General features: G+C 44.9%; 1 protein-coding gene across 5 annotated transcripts in view; it reads left to right on the top strand.

Annotated features, from left to right (window-relative positions):
* Nucleotides 1–14,801, top strand: part of RREB1 (ras responsive element binding protein 1) — a 125,826-nt gene that overhangs the window by 98,624 nt on the left and 12,401 nt on the right. For all 5 annotated transcript variants that reach the window (XM_035560336.2, XM_035560339.2, XM_035560338.2 and 2 more), the window contains one exon: nucleotides 1,135–3,874. In XM_035560336.2, coding sequence (XP_035416229.1) covers nucleotides 1,135–3,874 — 2,740 coding nt within the window. The remainder of the gene's footprint in view (nucleotides 1–1,134; nucleotides 3,875–14,801) is intronic.

The raw sequence follows: 14,801 nt of genomic DNA, 5'->3' as shown, positions 1-14,801 counted from the left end.
GTCTTAGTTATTGTGGGTCTAGATGAAGTTGCTTAACTACTTAAAAAATAAAAATAAAAATCAACAGCACAATCCAGCAGGATCATGCTTATTCACAATCTGTACTTTTCTTACTCTCCTTGGATTAAAACGTTGATTTCCAGCTCTCCTGGCTGCAAGGTGCTAGATCTGAAATTTGTCACCAATCCAGGAGAACATGTAGGTCATTCTGTAACTCTGGTAGAATTTTGATGTAAAAGTTACATATTGAGGAGGAGAGAGGACTTTGTAAGCAAATTGGTTTTATTTTATTTGTAACTAATGGCAGCCATTTGAAGTTACTAATGGATTTGAATGTTGGGACTGCCTTTTTGTAATAATTCTGCTTGCACTGTGAGGCAAGACCTACAAGTTACTAGAACAAAGCATGTACAGTGTATATAAAGATCCTACCAGCCCTATACTTAAATTATCACTTGTGCTCTCCTTTGGTGTGGAACATTTGCCACATATGAGCTATCTGGGTAGCATTCAAATATAACATTTAGATTTATGATCATTTTCAAGGACAGGCATAAAATCTATTTGTGAGTTTAGTATTTTTCTTGGGAGAATGAATGTAATCAGACTTGACTAACCAAAAGCCTGTCTGTTTTGGTTTTGTGTTTCATTGATTGGCTTTGAGGGATGTTATTTTTGGTTGTTTTTTTTTTTGCTGTTTTCCCTTCTTGGATGCTTTTTTATTTTCCCTCCCAGTGTCTTTGTATTAACAAAGCTAATGGAGGTGATTTTACTTCCCAGCTTAGTGGAGTTAGCTGGATAGTCCCCTGTAGCTATTGTCCTGTCAGTGAAGAGGGGGGATTCCTAGAAGGACAGTTCAGGGTAGAAAGGTATTTGAAAGCCTCAGTAGCTCTCTGGAGGAGTTTGCCTCTATAGAAGGGAAATTTTGGAGAATCAGCCCCTAATCTAGATACACCACTTAGGTGTCTGAAGGCTGTGGAGTAGTAATGTTTCCATGCTAGCTAGATGGTGGCTGCTCTAAACTCCTTAACTTGGACACTAGAAGAGAGTGTGAACTGGTGTAGTTTTGCAGTAGCATGTGGTGCCTTTGCCAGATGGAGATGTCTACTCTAAATATTTCTGCATGTCTTGCAGGTGTGGTGTGAAACGAATTTGCGAAGGTGCATCAGTGAATTCCATCGGTTTATTTGCGAGACGTGTAACAAGGCATTCCCCATGCTTTCGGCACTCAGACTGCACACAGAAACTCACATGATGGATCAGGGAAGAGACAAGCACAAGCCACAGTCCACGACCCCACCCGGCGAGAACCCAGACCAGAAAGCCTTCATGGCATCCTTGGGCCTACAGTACACCAAAGACATCAAGCCTGTCAAGCAGGAGGACGATACACAAGACGAGGTCCAAGAAATGCGGCTCAGAGCACTGAAGAGTAACCTACCTCAGGAACCCGGCAGCACCGGCCTGCTCAGCCTCTCTCCCCTGGAAGCTGCCTCTGTGGGAGGGTCATTTTCAGTCCTCCCCACTACAAAAGACAACATAAAGCTTCTCTCACTGCAGCCTTTCCAGAAGGGTTTTATCATCCAGCCTGACAGCAGTATTGTGGTAAAACCCATCTCCAATGAGTCTGCCATTGAATTGGCAGACATTCAGCAGATCTTGAAGATGGCTTCTTCCGCTCCTCCTCAAATCAGTCTTCCTCCACTTTCTAAGGCACCTTCTGTCCCCGTGCAGTCCATTTTCAAGCATATGCCGCCACTGAAGCCAAAGCCTTTGGTAACGCCCCGAACAGTTGTCGCAACTTCTACACCTCCTCCTCTCATCAGTGCCCAGCAAGCCTCCCCTGGCTGCATTAGCCCAAGCCTTCCACCGCCTCCTCTGAGGCTGATCAAGAACTCAGTAGAGTCCTCCTCCAACTCTCACCTCCCCCAGCCAGGAGCCAAATCAAGTCCTTCCTCACAGTTGCTCCTCCAACCCAAAGTAGAGCCGTTAACTCAGCACGAGATGAAGACACAGCTGGAGCAGGACAGCATCATTGAAGCTCTCCTGCCTCTGAGCATGGAAGCCAAGATCAAGCAAGAGGTGACGGAAGGGGACCTCAAAGCCATCATCGCAGGGGCAGCAAACAAGAAAGCCCCAACGATGAGAAAAGTCTTGTACCCGTGCCGTTTCTGTGACCAGGTGTTTGCCTTCTCTGGTGTCCTGAGAGCTCATATCCGTTCTCACTTGGGTATTTCCCCATACCAGTGCAACATCTGTGACTACATTGCGGCTGACAAGGCAGCGCTGATCCGGCACCTGCGGACACACAGCGGGGAGAGGCCTTATATTTGCAAAATCTGCCACTACCCATTCACAGTTAAAGCCAATTGTGAGAGGCACCTGCGAAAGAAGCACCTCAAAGTGACCAGGAAGGATATAGAGAAGAACATTGAGTATGTCACCAGCAATGCCGCAGAGATGGTGGATGCCTTCTGCTCCCCAGACACTGTGTGCAAGCTGTGTGGCGAGGACCTGAAGCATTACCGGGCCCTCCGCATCCACATGAGGACGCACAGCGGCTGCCAGAAGAAGAAGCCGTTTGAGTGCAAGGAGTGTGGCACAGCCTTTTCAGCCAAGAGGAATTGCATTCACCATATCCTCAAGCAGCACTTGCACGTGCAGGAAAGGGAGATTGAGAATTATATCCTGGCGGTGGACTGCAGCACCCAGGAGAGCCACACAGATGCTCCTTTATTGGAGGACAGCACTTACATGGACCGCAAGCCCATCACGACTTTCCTGGAGCCACAGAACGGCTTCCTGCTTGGGACATCATCTCACGTTCCCATCAAACTAGAACCTGCGGGCAACTTCCCGATGGATTTTGATGAGCCGCTGGATTTCTCTCAGAAGAACAAAAACATGAGTGCTGTGCAAGTGAAACAGGAGAACCTTTTTGGCTCTTCTCCCCTGTCCCTCTATGATTGTTCCATGGAGCCCATTGACCTGTCCATCCCCAAAGCCCTGAAGAAGGATAGCGATGTCCCAGGTGAAGCCAGGAATCTAGAGCTGGCTTCTTCTGGGAACAGTGATAAAGCCTATAACTGTCAGCAGTGTCCTCTGGCCTTCGGCACCAATGGGAACTCAGAGAAAAACAGGGCTGTCAGACATCCCCAGCCACTGAAAGGTTCATTGCATTTGACTGTCCCGATCATTTCCCCAGCTCTCCTTGGCAGTTCTGCCTTGCTGAGACCCTTGAGGCCTAAACCACCACCACAACCACTCTTGCCAAAGCCTCCAGTAACTAAAGAGCTGCCACCACTGGCTTCCATTGCACAGATCATTTCATCTGTGTCTTCTGCTCCCGCTTTGCTGAAAACTGAGGCTGCAGATGCCAGTCCCAAGGCAGTGAGCATCTCCACTGGGTGTGACAAATCAGGGAACACCAAAGCAAAAGTGACAATCATGACCGCCATTCAGAGAGACTCCAACCTTCCCAGCGACCTGACTCAGGTGTGTGATCTGGAGCAGTCTCCCATTGCCGACACTGGGTTGGCTAAGAAAAGAGGTAGAAAGAAAGGAACGAAAAATAAGCCTAAATTGGGCAGTGGTGTGGATCTGGAGTCAAGTGGGGAGTTTGCCAGCATAGAGAAGATGCTGGCTACCACAGACACTAATAAATTTAGCCCATTTCTGCAGTCCACTGACAATTTCAAGGAAGAAAGTGGCAGAAATGGAACAAGTGAGGATGAAAAGGAAACTGCCGAAGATAAGCTGCTGAGAGGGAAGAGGAACGCTTACTCAGACTGCCTGCAAAAAATCCCCTGTCCTTCCTGTCCTCAAGTCTTTTCATGGCCAAGTTCCCTGCAGCGGCACATGCTCACTCACACAGGTAAGAGTGCCTTATCCTGGAGGGGGCCTGTAGCATGAGAATTTTCCTCATTAAAGGGTCTCCCCATGGAGGAATCCTCCTTTCTTGTCCTCTCTCTGATGTCTGAATCATGTTCTTTGTTATTTTGCAAAGCCTCAGCTGTTGCAGTTGCATTGTGGTGGTGTTAAATTTTTGAGTAATGGAATAATCTCTGTGGCTTTGAGTATCAAGGGGGCAAATTAAACTGCTAAAACCCAGTTGACTTCAGTGGCGTAACGTAGCGTACATGGAAGAAGAATTTGGTTTCAGGTTTTCTATTATTACTGTCTCATTTTGACTGTGAACATGTGCGTTGAATATTTTATTGTGCCTTACGTGGTTTGTTTGGCTGCATCCAGTGGCTGTTCGTCTACTTCAGTAATGATAAAAACATCCCATCAAAATCAGAGCAAATAAATACAGAATTGTGGCAGGAAAAGAAAATTATTTAGCGTTTAGCATTTTTTTTTTCTTGTGGTGGCTTTTATTTGACAGATCAAAGGAAAAGAATGCAAGAAATATCATCCCAAACATTATGCAGCAGCTTGCCTCTAGGAGATGTTTCTTCTTAGTGTTAATACAAGTAAAGGTGGGCTTACGCCCTGAGGCGTGGAGGTGTGTATGGAATCTTTAGTATTGTGCTGGTGAGTAAGTAACCTCAAACCATGGGGTAAACAAAAGGAGGAACTGGGGAGGAAGATTTGCTCTAGGTTTGGGGTTCTTCTTCATTCTTCATTGTAATGGAAGTAGTGTGTTGAATGCTGTGTCAGTTTGAAGTCCACTCCTTTTTCCACTCACATTGTAATAATTAGATAACCTAACAGTAGATTCTCATGCTGCTTGGAGAGGAAGAGGATGAAGTGTTGCTTGCTATTGCTCCCTTTTAAGTCAGTCACAGTTGTTGATATTATTCTCTTCATTATGCAATCTCAACTCATGTTGTAAAGAGTAAAAGTTAGGAATATTTGTAAGAAGCTTCTGAGAATTGAGTACACCCTCATAAGAGATAAGATTGCCTTTTTTTTTTTTTTTTTTTTCCCCTGAGGGAGTTGAGTTTTCATGAAGCAACAGACTCATGTTAGTCCTAAATGGGAACCCTGGAGAGGTAAAGAAGTTAGCTAAGAGGTTTAAAGGGAATCTGAGCTGTGGAGCAGCTCCTATTACAGTTTGTTTTGAGTGACACAAGGACGTAACTTGCAAGGTATCTGTGCAACAGTGAGGCTATTGTTTTCTGGCCTGCATAGACCAAATTCTGTCATTTTACTAAGCCTACAGTTTGCTTGCAGTGGTGAAGGAGAGCTCTTTACTCATATCAATTGTTTTCTAACACCCTACCCTCCAAAAATAATATATCGTTACTGAAGAACTGTTCATGAGACAGAAAACAATAAAGGGAGGCTTTGCCCAGAGTAAGGGGGTTGACCTGCTTATTGATGACAGACTTCCAAGGTAGCAGCACTGCTGTAAACCCTTAATGAAGACAGGAAAAATGCACTTGGCCATGAGCTATACTGGTAAAACCTGCCTCTCCTACCATAACTGGGCTTGGAAGGAGACATAATCCTTTCAGAAAGCCTGTGCTGCAATCCCCACAGGGAGGACACACAACTGCGGCAGTAGCAGGGTTGGATCCTCGGTGCAGGTACAAGATTTTGGTGATGGCACAGCAGTGGCACTAATCAGATTCAAGCTGGCGTGTGCTGGCACCGCTAATAGCGAGCTGTTTCTAATCATAATCAGAGCAGTGCTGAGGGAGATCTGGTGCTGGAGAACCACGCTGCAGCTAGCTTTGGTCCTGGGGCATCTCCTTTCAGGTGACTCTAGCACTTTGTCTCTAAACTGGGAGTCCACAGCAGCTCCCCTGTGGCAGCAACATAGATGAGACTGACAGGAGGGGAAGGGGAAAGGTAAGATAGGAAGGTAGAAGAGGTTTAGGCCTGGAAGGATGCACTTCTTCTGTCCCCACCTGTGGCACAAGCAGTGACTTGTTAGATAGCTCTATTATTTAAAAGGAGTTGAGGAAAGATTTTGATCACTGATCTTACTGCAAAGAGAAGAAGCGAACTTTGTTGTCTGAACTGCTGCTCCCTAACCTGGGGAGGGAAGAGGCCAAGATAAGCTGATGTGAGTGGGGTAAGTGGGAGTCCTGGTGATCTGCTCCCAAAGTGCATGCTCTGGGTATCTGGTCTGTAGCGAAGCACTGCAGTCAGGCTGGTCCGTGCCCCAAGATTTCTGTGGTACGCTGCTGTAAGAAGGACAGTGCAGTCATTTGAGCTCAGAAGTGGCAACCAGCTTCATCCATTTGTAGGGAAGGTGCTCTCAGGATAATTTGTGTAAGTGGCCCGAGCTAATGAGTGAGTGTGGTTGAGGAAGAGGTACATCATTTTGAGCATTTAAGCAGTATAGGTATTACTAGTTTTAAAATACTGTCTTTATAGTAAGACGTGAAAAGATTTTTGCAAGCATGACTTTCATGTTCAATAAAATTTCAGCATGGAGGACTCCTTCCATGTGGTGTCAAGGTTACATTTACCTTTTGTGAAAGGGCACAAATGGACATTGCTACCAGTAACCCGTATCCTCTGCGCAGCCAAAAGTCTCTGATAAAAGCCTTCACACTGCTCAGTCTTGCCTCAACACTGCTATGTGTTTTTTACTTCAAAAGCATTTCCCTGGGAAGCACACACCTTCTTTGTTGTTTTTTATTTTAATGCAAAGCTCACCAAGTGGGGCACTGGGAATTTGGCACAGCTTGTTTTTATACAGTGTTTAACATGGTACATGTGTTTTGTTTGAACATGCTTGAACGCTTGCTTTTAATGCTTTCTTTCTCTTGATGTCGCCTTATTTAATTTTCTCTTCTATGTTCAACTCAGTTTGCCTTTCTGTCTTGCTTTTCTCTCCTGCTCTTGACTTTTTTCATCCTCAGAGCAGCAAATAGGATGTGCCCTGCAGATGATGCAGTTAATTTTGCTGCCTTTATGGTATGTGAATCAGACTAGGTTCAATACAAAATGAAAGTAACAGTCTTTTTTGGTCATTAATTAATTACCAATAACTTAGATCTATTTGCAGAGAATCCAGGTTGTATTCAGAGCAATTGTGCCAGACCATATTTGGCCCAGCCTTATTGTTTGTAGTAGGTAAGATTTAATGGCAGAGGTGGTTCTTTTTCTTTTTTTTTAAAGAAAAAAAAAGATAGCTATTGGCTTGCCAAGCATGCAAAATAAATACTTATCATAGAAATTAAATGGACAGAAAAATATCTATAAAGAAAATAAATGAATAAATAAATAGAATACAGTTATGCCTAACCTGTGAGCCTGAATGTTTCCTGCTGATGGGAAGATGCAAGTTGTAAAAAAGGATCAGAGGGGTTTTTATTCCTTGCTTTTATGACTTAAGTCAAAATAGAATTGTAGACATCTTTTCTTTGCAACGTTGCAATGGCAATAATGCGTTTCCACTAGTACAGCAGTGGGAGGAGATATATTAATTAAGGAATGATCTTCTTACATTCTGTGATTGTTTAGATGACCTATTATTTTGAAAAAGACTCCCTTCAAATGAATGACTTCATGAAGTGTCCAGCCTAGAATAGGCTTGCTGTGCTGCTAACCAAGTTCTACAATCAGTTCTGCATCAATACACAGATGCAGATGTATTTTAATCCAACTCATGACCATTCTTATGTAAAAAGATAATAATAAAAAAGCAAATCACATTACATTTTAACTGTAATTGCTTCGATTACCCTCCAGTAAGTTTATATATTTTATTAGAAGAGCAGGTGCCATTAAGGGACAATATGGGAAGCAAGGAATACTGCTTTTTGAATTTTTTTTTTGTTCCTTTAAAGGTGACATTTTTGTAAAGCAGTGTAGTTTCCGTTTGGGAACAGGAATGTAACTTGGGGTGCGGGGTGGAGTTTGCACAGTAAGCAGGATTTTGGTTTGGGTTTTGAGACCTCCAATTGGGATGTTTGTGTGGAAAGAAGACTACCTTATCTGTTGTAGATATTGGTCCGTATGACAAATACTTGGTAGATACAAAAGTTTTAAAGTCTGAAAATATGAGAAAATTGTGACCTGAGATGCAGGTTGAGTTTCAAGCAATTAATACCCAGCTAATCCTGTCATTGCATGCTTGAAAAATATGTGGAAAGGAATTGGACTATCATGAAGCAAAAGGATTTCTGCTGAACTTTGAAGTTCTGTTCTGTATTTGCATTGTGAATAAAGCCAAATAAAAGTGCAGAAAGTGGTGGTATTCGTAGCCATAAATTTATGGTTGATTTAGCAGGCATATAAAAAGAAAGAGTGAGTGACTTGAAAGCCTACAAAAAGCAGTGCCTTGACACTTCTAAAAAATTGTGTTAACACTGGAAGAAAATGAAGAGAAAGAACCAACCTATGTGAGTTGTCCACAAGATACAGGGAATCCCTCATTCAGGTTGAGACGTTAATAAGGACAGATCCAACTTGTGGAAGATTAAAGTGAGAAAAATACCCACAATGTCGTATCAAAAAGGCTGCTGGTTGGTGCATGGGGTTTGTGTGTGTGTTCGTGTGTGTGTGTTCAGGGGTTTTGGGTGAGAGGGGGGAGGTTTGACAGGAGCAGATCTTTTACTTTTAACCATCCTCACAACCTCTTTCTTCATCACAGAGATGTCTTGAAGGGCAACTTCCCTCATTCCACTGTGTGATCCTGGCTTTTCTTCCAGCTGATCCTGTACTTAGTCCCTTCCCTTGTTTTAGTCATTTAAATGAATTGCGGACATGAAAAACTTTCTCCTGTAGGGAAGTAATTGATAGTTTATTCAATATATGGGGCTTGATTCCACTGAAGTCTATGGGAAGATGCCCAGTGGCTTTGATGGAAGTTGTGTAAAATTCAAACGTGATAAACATGTCGGGAGATGACCTGTTATTGAAAAGCTTGCAATGAGCTTGTTGTAGCAGGTCAACTTTGACTAGGGAATTTTTCCCCCCCCACAGGAGCAGAAGAGGATAAAATTTGGTTGCGAAAGGCTGGTCTCAGAGATTACTGACCAGGTGACTCAAGAAAGAAAGGGAGGGAGAAAGCAGTAAAGGGGAAAAATAAGAGAAAAAAAAATAAAACAAAAACAAAAACACAAGGAGGTTTCTTACTACACATTACAAGCACAGATAAGCACTGTTTTCTTGTGTCAGGTCATGAGCCCCCATCCCATGTCAAAAATACATTGTCTTTTCTACCAAATCTAACAGAAGTTGCACAAACCTGGAGTTGCCGTCTGCTCCCTGGGGAGAAACGGGCTTATTCCCCAGTCTAAGGGAAGGGATGCTGGATCTCTCCCTAGAACAGGCAGCTCACCCAGGTTGTTCAGAATGGCAAGACCGAGTTGCGTTAGTTGTACTGAGTGCTGTAGAAAAGCAAAGCGTAAAGATGGAAGAAATGTCCTGCTGTGTTAGAGCAGTGGTCCATGCAGCCAAGTACTCTGTCTCTGATGGTATCAGTAGGATGTGCTATTTAGGGTGAGCTTGTGGGCCTGGCCACTTCCTGCAGTCTGTTCCTCTTGTGCTCTGCCAGCATCCACAACCACTGCATTAGGGTTGCGTCTGGGAGGGCACATCCCTGCCTGCTCCCTTTAGTTAGTACCTGTTTATGATCCGGCTTTCTGTCAGTCTCTCCGATTGCTTTCTGAACCTGTTGATGCTGTCTGCCTCTGACCTCACATACACGGTGTCAAGCTCCAGAAGTTCACTATCTGCTGTGTAAAGAAATATTTTTTAAGCTGATCCCCTGCAAGCTTCAGAGAGCCTCCCTTTGTTCCAGCACTGCAGGATTTGAAGGTCTGTTGGTTGCTCTCTTTGCTGCCTTTGTGATTTGCAGACCTCAATCGTATCACCCCCTTCTCCCCTCCAAAATGAGGATCTTGAGCCTTTCTGGTGGCTCCTCACAGGGCAGCTGCCCCATCGCTTGGATCAGGTTTGCTCTGTGCCTTCTGCATCCCAGCTATGTCCTTCTTGGGGCGCTGAGACCAGAACTGCACGCACAACCTGAAATGAGGGCACACCAGGCCTTTACACCTCAGCAAAGGGACACCCTTTGTCTTGCTTTCAATACCGTTGCTTGTGATACCCAGTGTTGTTTTTTTTGGCTTTATTTTGGCTGCTGATGTAGGCCAAGCCAGTGATCCTGGGGAACTCTGACAGATGGCTCTGAGACCTCCTGCCTAAACATACTGCCTGTACCACCTTCAGCATCACATAGGCATGGTTTAGATTACTTTTTCTAGATATTTTTTACTTTAAATTTGTCTGCACCGAAACTCACCTGTCATCTTTTGAGAGTTTTGCAATAAAGGAGACCAACTGTCAGATCACACAAAGCTTTTTGTTGTAGGCAAGTGAGTGGCATTTAGAAGAAGGGGCGAGCTGACATGAAGCCATGGGTGGGTGCAGTAATTCAGTGTTTTTCTGTGCTGGCTGAATGGAATCAATGTACGAAGGAACCTTGGCAGAAGGTGGTACACGTCCCTTCCGTGGAAAATGCCTGCACAAAGGAGTCACCTCCGAGAGAGGCAGTGCAGCTGTGTGTCACTCGGAGTAGGTTTCACAGAAGATTTGTTGAAGTAACAAATCTAAAAGCAGCAGGAAGTTTGTTCGGAAAAGTGTGCCATCCTCACAGCCTCTCTCATCCTTTCTCTTCCTTTTATTATGGCAGGTTGGATTGCAGTGATTCAGACACAGTCTTTCAGGTCTCGGTACTAGTCTGGCAGTAAAATCTGCTGTGCTGGAGGCATGTTGCGACGTGATTTGCTCCTGCCTACCACGAAGGACGAGGTTGTCTCGTTACCATGCTAACGGCCCGGCGCAGTTACGGGCTGTTGGTGCAGCATGGTATCCAGGTGTCACGTGGGCTGATCCTGCCCATGCAGACAACAGATGGTTGCAGCCTGAGAGAGGAAGACTCATGTTATAACATGATCCCCCTGCAGAACAAAAGTCTGCAGGAAGCGCTCTGCGACAATCTTTATGGTGGGATGAAGCAGCAGCGCCCTAACGGGGTCTGGTGGGAGCTTCCCTTCTAGCCAAAGGGATGCTGACAGCAGGGAAAGCCTTCCTAAAGCCACTCCGATGAGTGCTGGGGTGACACGTAGGATGTGCAGGACGTTGGTGGAGGGTAAATGTTGTTCTTGGTGCTTGTGCAGATGGTGCTGGGCTGGTCAGAGTGGTTCGACCTGCCCCCAGCAGACAGAGCCTTGGGCCACGGTTGGATAACACAAAGCACTTCTCCACCGTACTGGCTCGACCTGTTCCCAACTGTTCATCCCCACAGCTGTAACTGACCCAGCTGCCCAAAAAAATGAAAAGGGCAAGGGGAGGGACCAGCAGTCGTGAGATCAGTTCCCGGATCCAGCTCGCAGTGCAGCCCTAAAAAGAGCACGTTGATGCAGCCGAGGCGTAGAGCTGGCAGCATTGCTTGGGAGGCGCTGGAGATGGATGCTGTTGAAATTGGCTTTGCCATCAAGCGCTTTGTGTCTTCAAATAGCAGCTTCAGAAAGCAAGAAAGGAGCCCAGCTCCTGTGCTGGTAGCATTACCGCGTGCACTTTGTAGCACGGCTGAGTGTTTCTAGCAGGCTTCACCAGCTGGTGTTTAATCACAGGCCAGAATCATTCAGCAGCTTTGGACCTGTGGTCTCCCTCCACCATCCAAGCAAAATGGATTTCAGAATCAGTGGAAGTAAATTACAATTTGATGCTGTGGCTTGGTTTAAAAGGGGCCATTTCTCTTTTCGTTCTGGGTGAGCGGTGTGGTTGGGAATCACAGGAGAAGCCCTGTGAAGGCTAGACCTGCAAGTGAACCATAGTCCAGATTGCACTGTATGCTGAAAGGAAAGGGAATGAGGGGAGATGCTTGGGAGGCATTTGGTCTGCCCTCAAGGAAGTGGAGAGGAAAGCTTTAAGGTGAGGTGTAAGACAGGAAGCGCAATTCAAAGAGTGTCATTGGGAACAAGTTTATAGAGGGCTTCTTTTGGTCTTGCTTTAAAACGAAAGGAAAAACAGGATGGTGGCTTTGAATAGGAGTTGGGCAAAGTGTGTAAGCGATGGGGCTCATGTGTGTCCTTGCTTGGTGGAGCAGAAGGAGCAGCCTGACGACAGCTCGTGACACAGGAGGAGAGTATCTAATCCAGGAGGGGTGGCTCACAGCGCTTGGGCCGGGGCAGACTGCTGCAGCTGCATGGTGGAGCAATTTAGTGAATCGCCCACTTTCATCATGTTAAAGCAGGCCTGCCCTCGCCTCCTTAGGCCTTTCTGAATGCTCCTTTCTTGCGACAAAATGTAGTTGATGGAGGTGAGATGTGGGATGGGAATGGGGTAAGGGATTATCTGTTACATAATTCAGAAAGACACTTTCCTAAGGAAAGATCACTTTCTTTAAAGAGCTTGCTTCTGATGTGAGAGAGTCAAAAACAACTGCTCTGTGCTAACTAGGCAAATATTTACGAAGTAAGTATGCTCAACAGTGAATTTTCTGATTAGTGTTTAGCAGAATTCATCTTTGCTCTAGAAATCTGCCACTCTGTGATCACTACAGAAATCATGTGAGCCCTGGTTATAGTGGAGGACTTTTTGTTTTTCCAAACTGTCGTAGCTGTCTGTACCTCTGAACTACATTTGTGGTTATTTCCTAGAGGACAAAGGGCTTGAAACTGCATTTTCTGTCAAAGTTTAACAGCCACTCCAGAGCTGTGGCTCACGGCAAAGCAAGAGTTGCTTAGAGCAGGAGTGAGTGGCAAACAGAAGAGCCATGAAGTTGGACTGAATGCTAGAGCTGTTGTGTAGAAGATACTGAGGAGATGATATATAACTTCCTGAGTGTATTGCCAGCTCTACGTAAAACTGCCTTTCTGATAAACAGGAGAATTCACTGTGAACTGAAAGTCTCTGGCCTTTTTTCCCCCAGTTCAGTGCAGATTTCCACTTGCTAGGTGCAGTCAGATCTGGTCCTGAATGCCTTTGTTTGTGTTGTTGACTTGAACTGCTCACTTGAAGGTACTGGGGGATCCCAGCTTGTGTAAAAGGCAAACTGCATTGTGCTCTTTATCTGTTCTCCAGGGTATTAGTTTCAACCAGCTGTTTCATTTAATAACCCCTTTCCAGTTTTGGTTCTCTCCTTTTTCCCCAGATGTGTTTGGTTCCCTTTACTTTAAAAAGTCCTTTTATATCTTTAATTTTTTAATTTCCAAGATATGACCGAAGATCCCTCAACCATGGGCAAATTAAACATTTAACTTTGTGTATGATTTAATGTGATGTAATGAAGGTGGCTAAGTGTTAGAGTGTTTACAATAAAAATGGACAAAGATAGCCCCCATGTTTTTGCAAGTTGACTGCAGGTTAGAAAGATGTTCTCCAAATTGTGGGTAGAAGAGCAGCATGGTGCAAGTTCATAAAAAGTACCAAACTTACTAAGCTGCTACCACCTAGTGGTGGCTGGGTCTATTGTAAAATAATAAAAAAAAAGAAAAAGCTGGGGTTATTTCAGTTAACATAAGGAAAATAGTAAGTCATTGGCTCATCCGACTGGTAATGCCAGCTGCTTGTCCAACATTCATTTCCAGTCCTCTGTCTGCTCCAGTTTTGAGCATTATTTATGTGATGGGTTTGCTGACATTTCTCTTGGGATGTCAGGAGTGTTTGGCAATAAACACTTGCTTTAAAGTCCCCAAATCGTTTCCACTACAACACCCTGTTTTATCTAATAACTCCTCAGTATCTCAAGCTCTACTCTCTATTCCACCTTAGTTCCAAGGAAAAAAAACACACAGGAAGACAGAACCAAACCAGCAGCCTCCCCACCTTGATCTCTATCTGCTCTTTTATCTGAAACTTTCCATGTTCAGTGTGTCTCTCTTGATAATTTTGTTTGTGTATGCAGGAAAGCAGTTTACTCCTTGTTTTGTTTCTTGCTTGCTACCTCTAAAAGATGAAGTGGACTGTTCTGAATAGACCGACTTAAAATTGCAGCTTGAATTGTAAATAGACTTCAGCAAAACAGTCGTTTCTTGCCACAGTTTGAAGGAAAAAGTGATTTTGGCTACAGCTATATAGTGGTTTCTTTCATGCAGTAGGAAAAGTTTTTGCATTCTCAGATGGAGTCCTTGAGGTTTTGCTTATGAATATATCTCCTGAGAAGTTTGTTTTTTCCCAGAAGCTGAAGAGGCAGCAGCCGAGCTGCAGCTTCACATGGCCGCCTCCTTATGGCCTCACCTCCCCGCCTGTCCCCTCCCTCTCCTACGTCTCCCATCTTCTTTGGCTCCTGTGTCACAAATGACTCCGTGAAACTGTGCCGCCTTCATTTCCTCGCCTCAGAGAAGCAACACAAATGTGGTCAGCCAGGACAAGGTTGTGTGCTCTGTAGGGGCTTTCGCAAGGGCAGCTCTCTGCTCTTGCACTCACCAGCTGTAAGTACCTGCAGGATAAAAAGCAGACTGGAAAGCATTTTACAGCCTTAGTGAATGGTGAATAGGAGAGGGTGAAAGAAAGAGCAGGCCTTTCCTGTGCAACTTGCCTTCCTCTCTGCCTGCATGTGGTTGCTCGGCACTGTAAATCAGCAAAATCTGGATTCTGGAAATAGGAATGACCCGTCTGAGAGGAGCGTGGGCTTTTCGCAGGGGTGTTTGCCCAGATCTGAAAGCTCGGTCAAAATCCTTCCTTCTGTGTAAAATAACCTAGTCTTCTTGTGGCCAGCAAGGTTTTCTGTTGCTACCAGTATGCGTGTAAATAGGGGAAAGGCCATCAGCATAGGCCAGGCCTCAGCTCTGCAGGAGCAGAGAGAGCAGTGTCTCTTGCACTGTGACAGGAATCCCAACCCAGGCACCCGGCGAGGCTGTCCTCACAACAGTTGTCTCTCCCACACA

Source organism: Cygnus atratus, chromosome 2 (assembly GCF_013377495.2).
Source record: "Cygnus atratus isolate AKBS03 ecotype Queensland, Australia chromosome 2, CAtr_DNAZoo_HiC_assembly, whole genome shotgun sequence".
In the NCBI taxonomy this organism is placed as follows: Eukaryota; Metazoa; Chordata; class Aves; order Anseriformes; family Anatidae; genus Cygnus; species Cygnus atratus.
The sequence above is the reverse complement of the archived record's forward strand: the minus strand, read 5'-3'. Positions and strand labels throughout refer to the sequence as shown.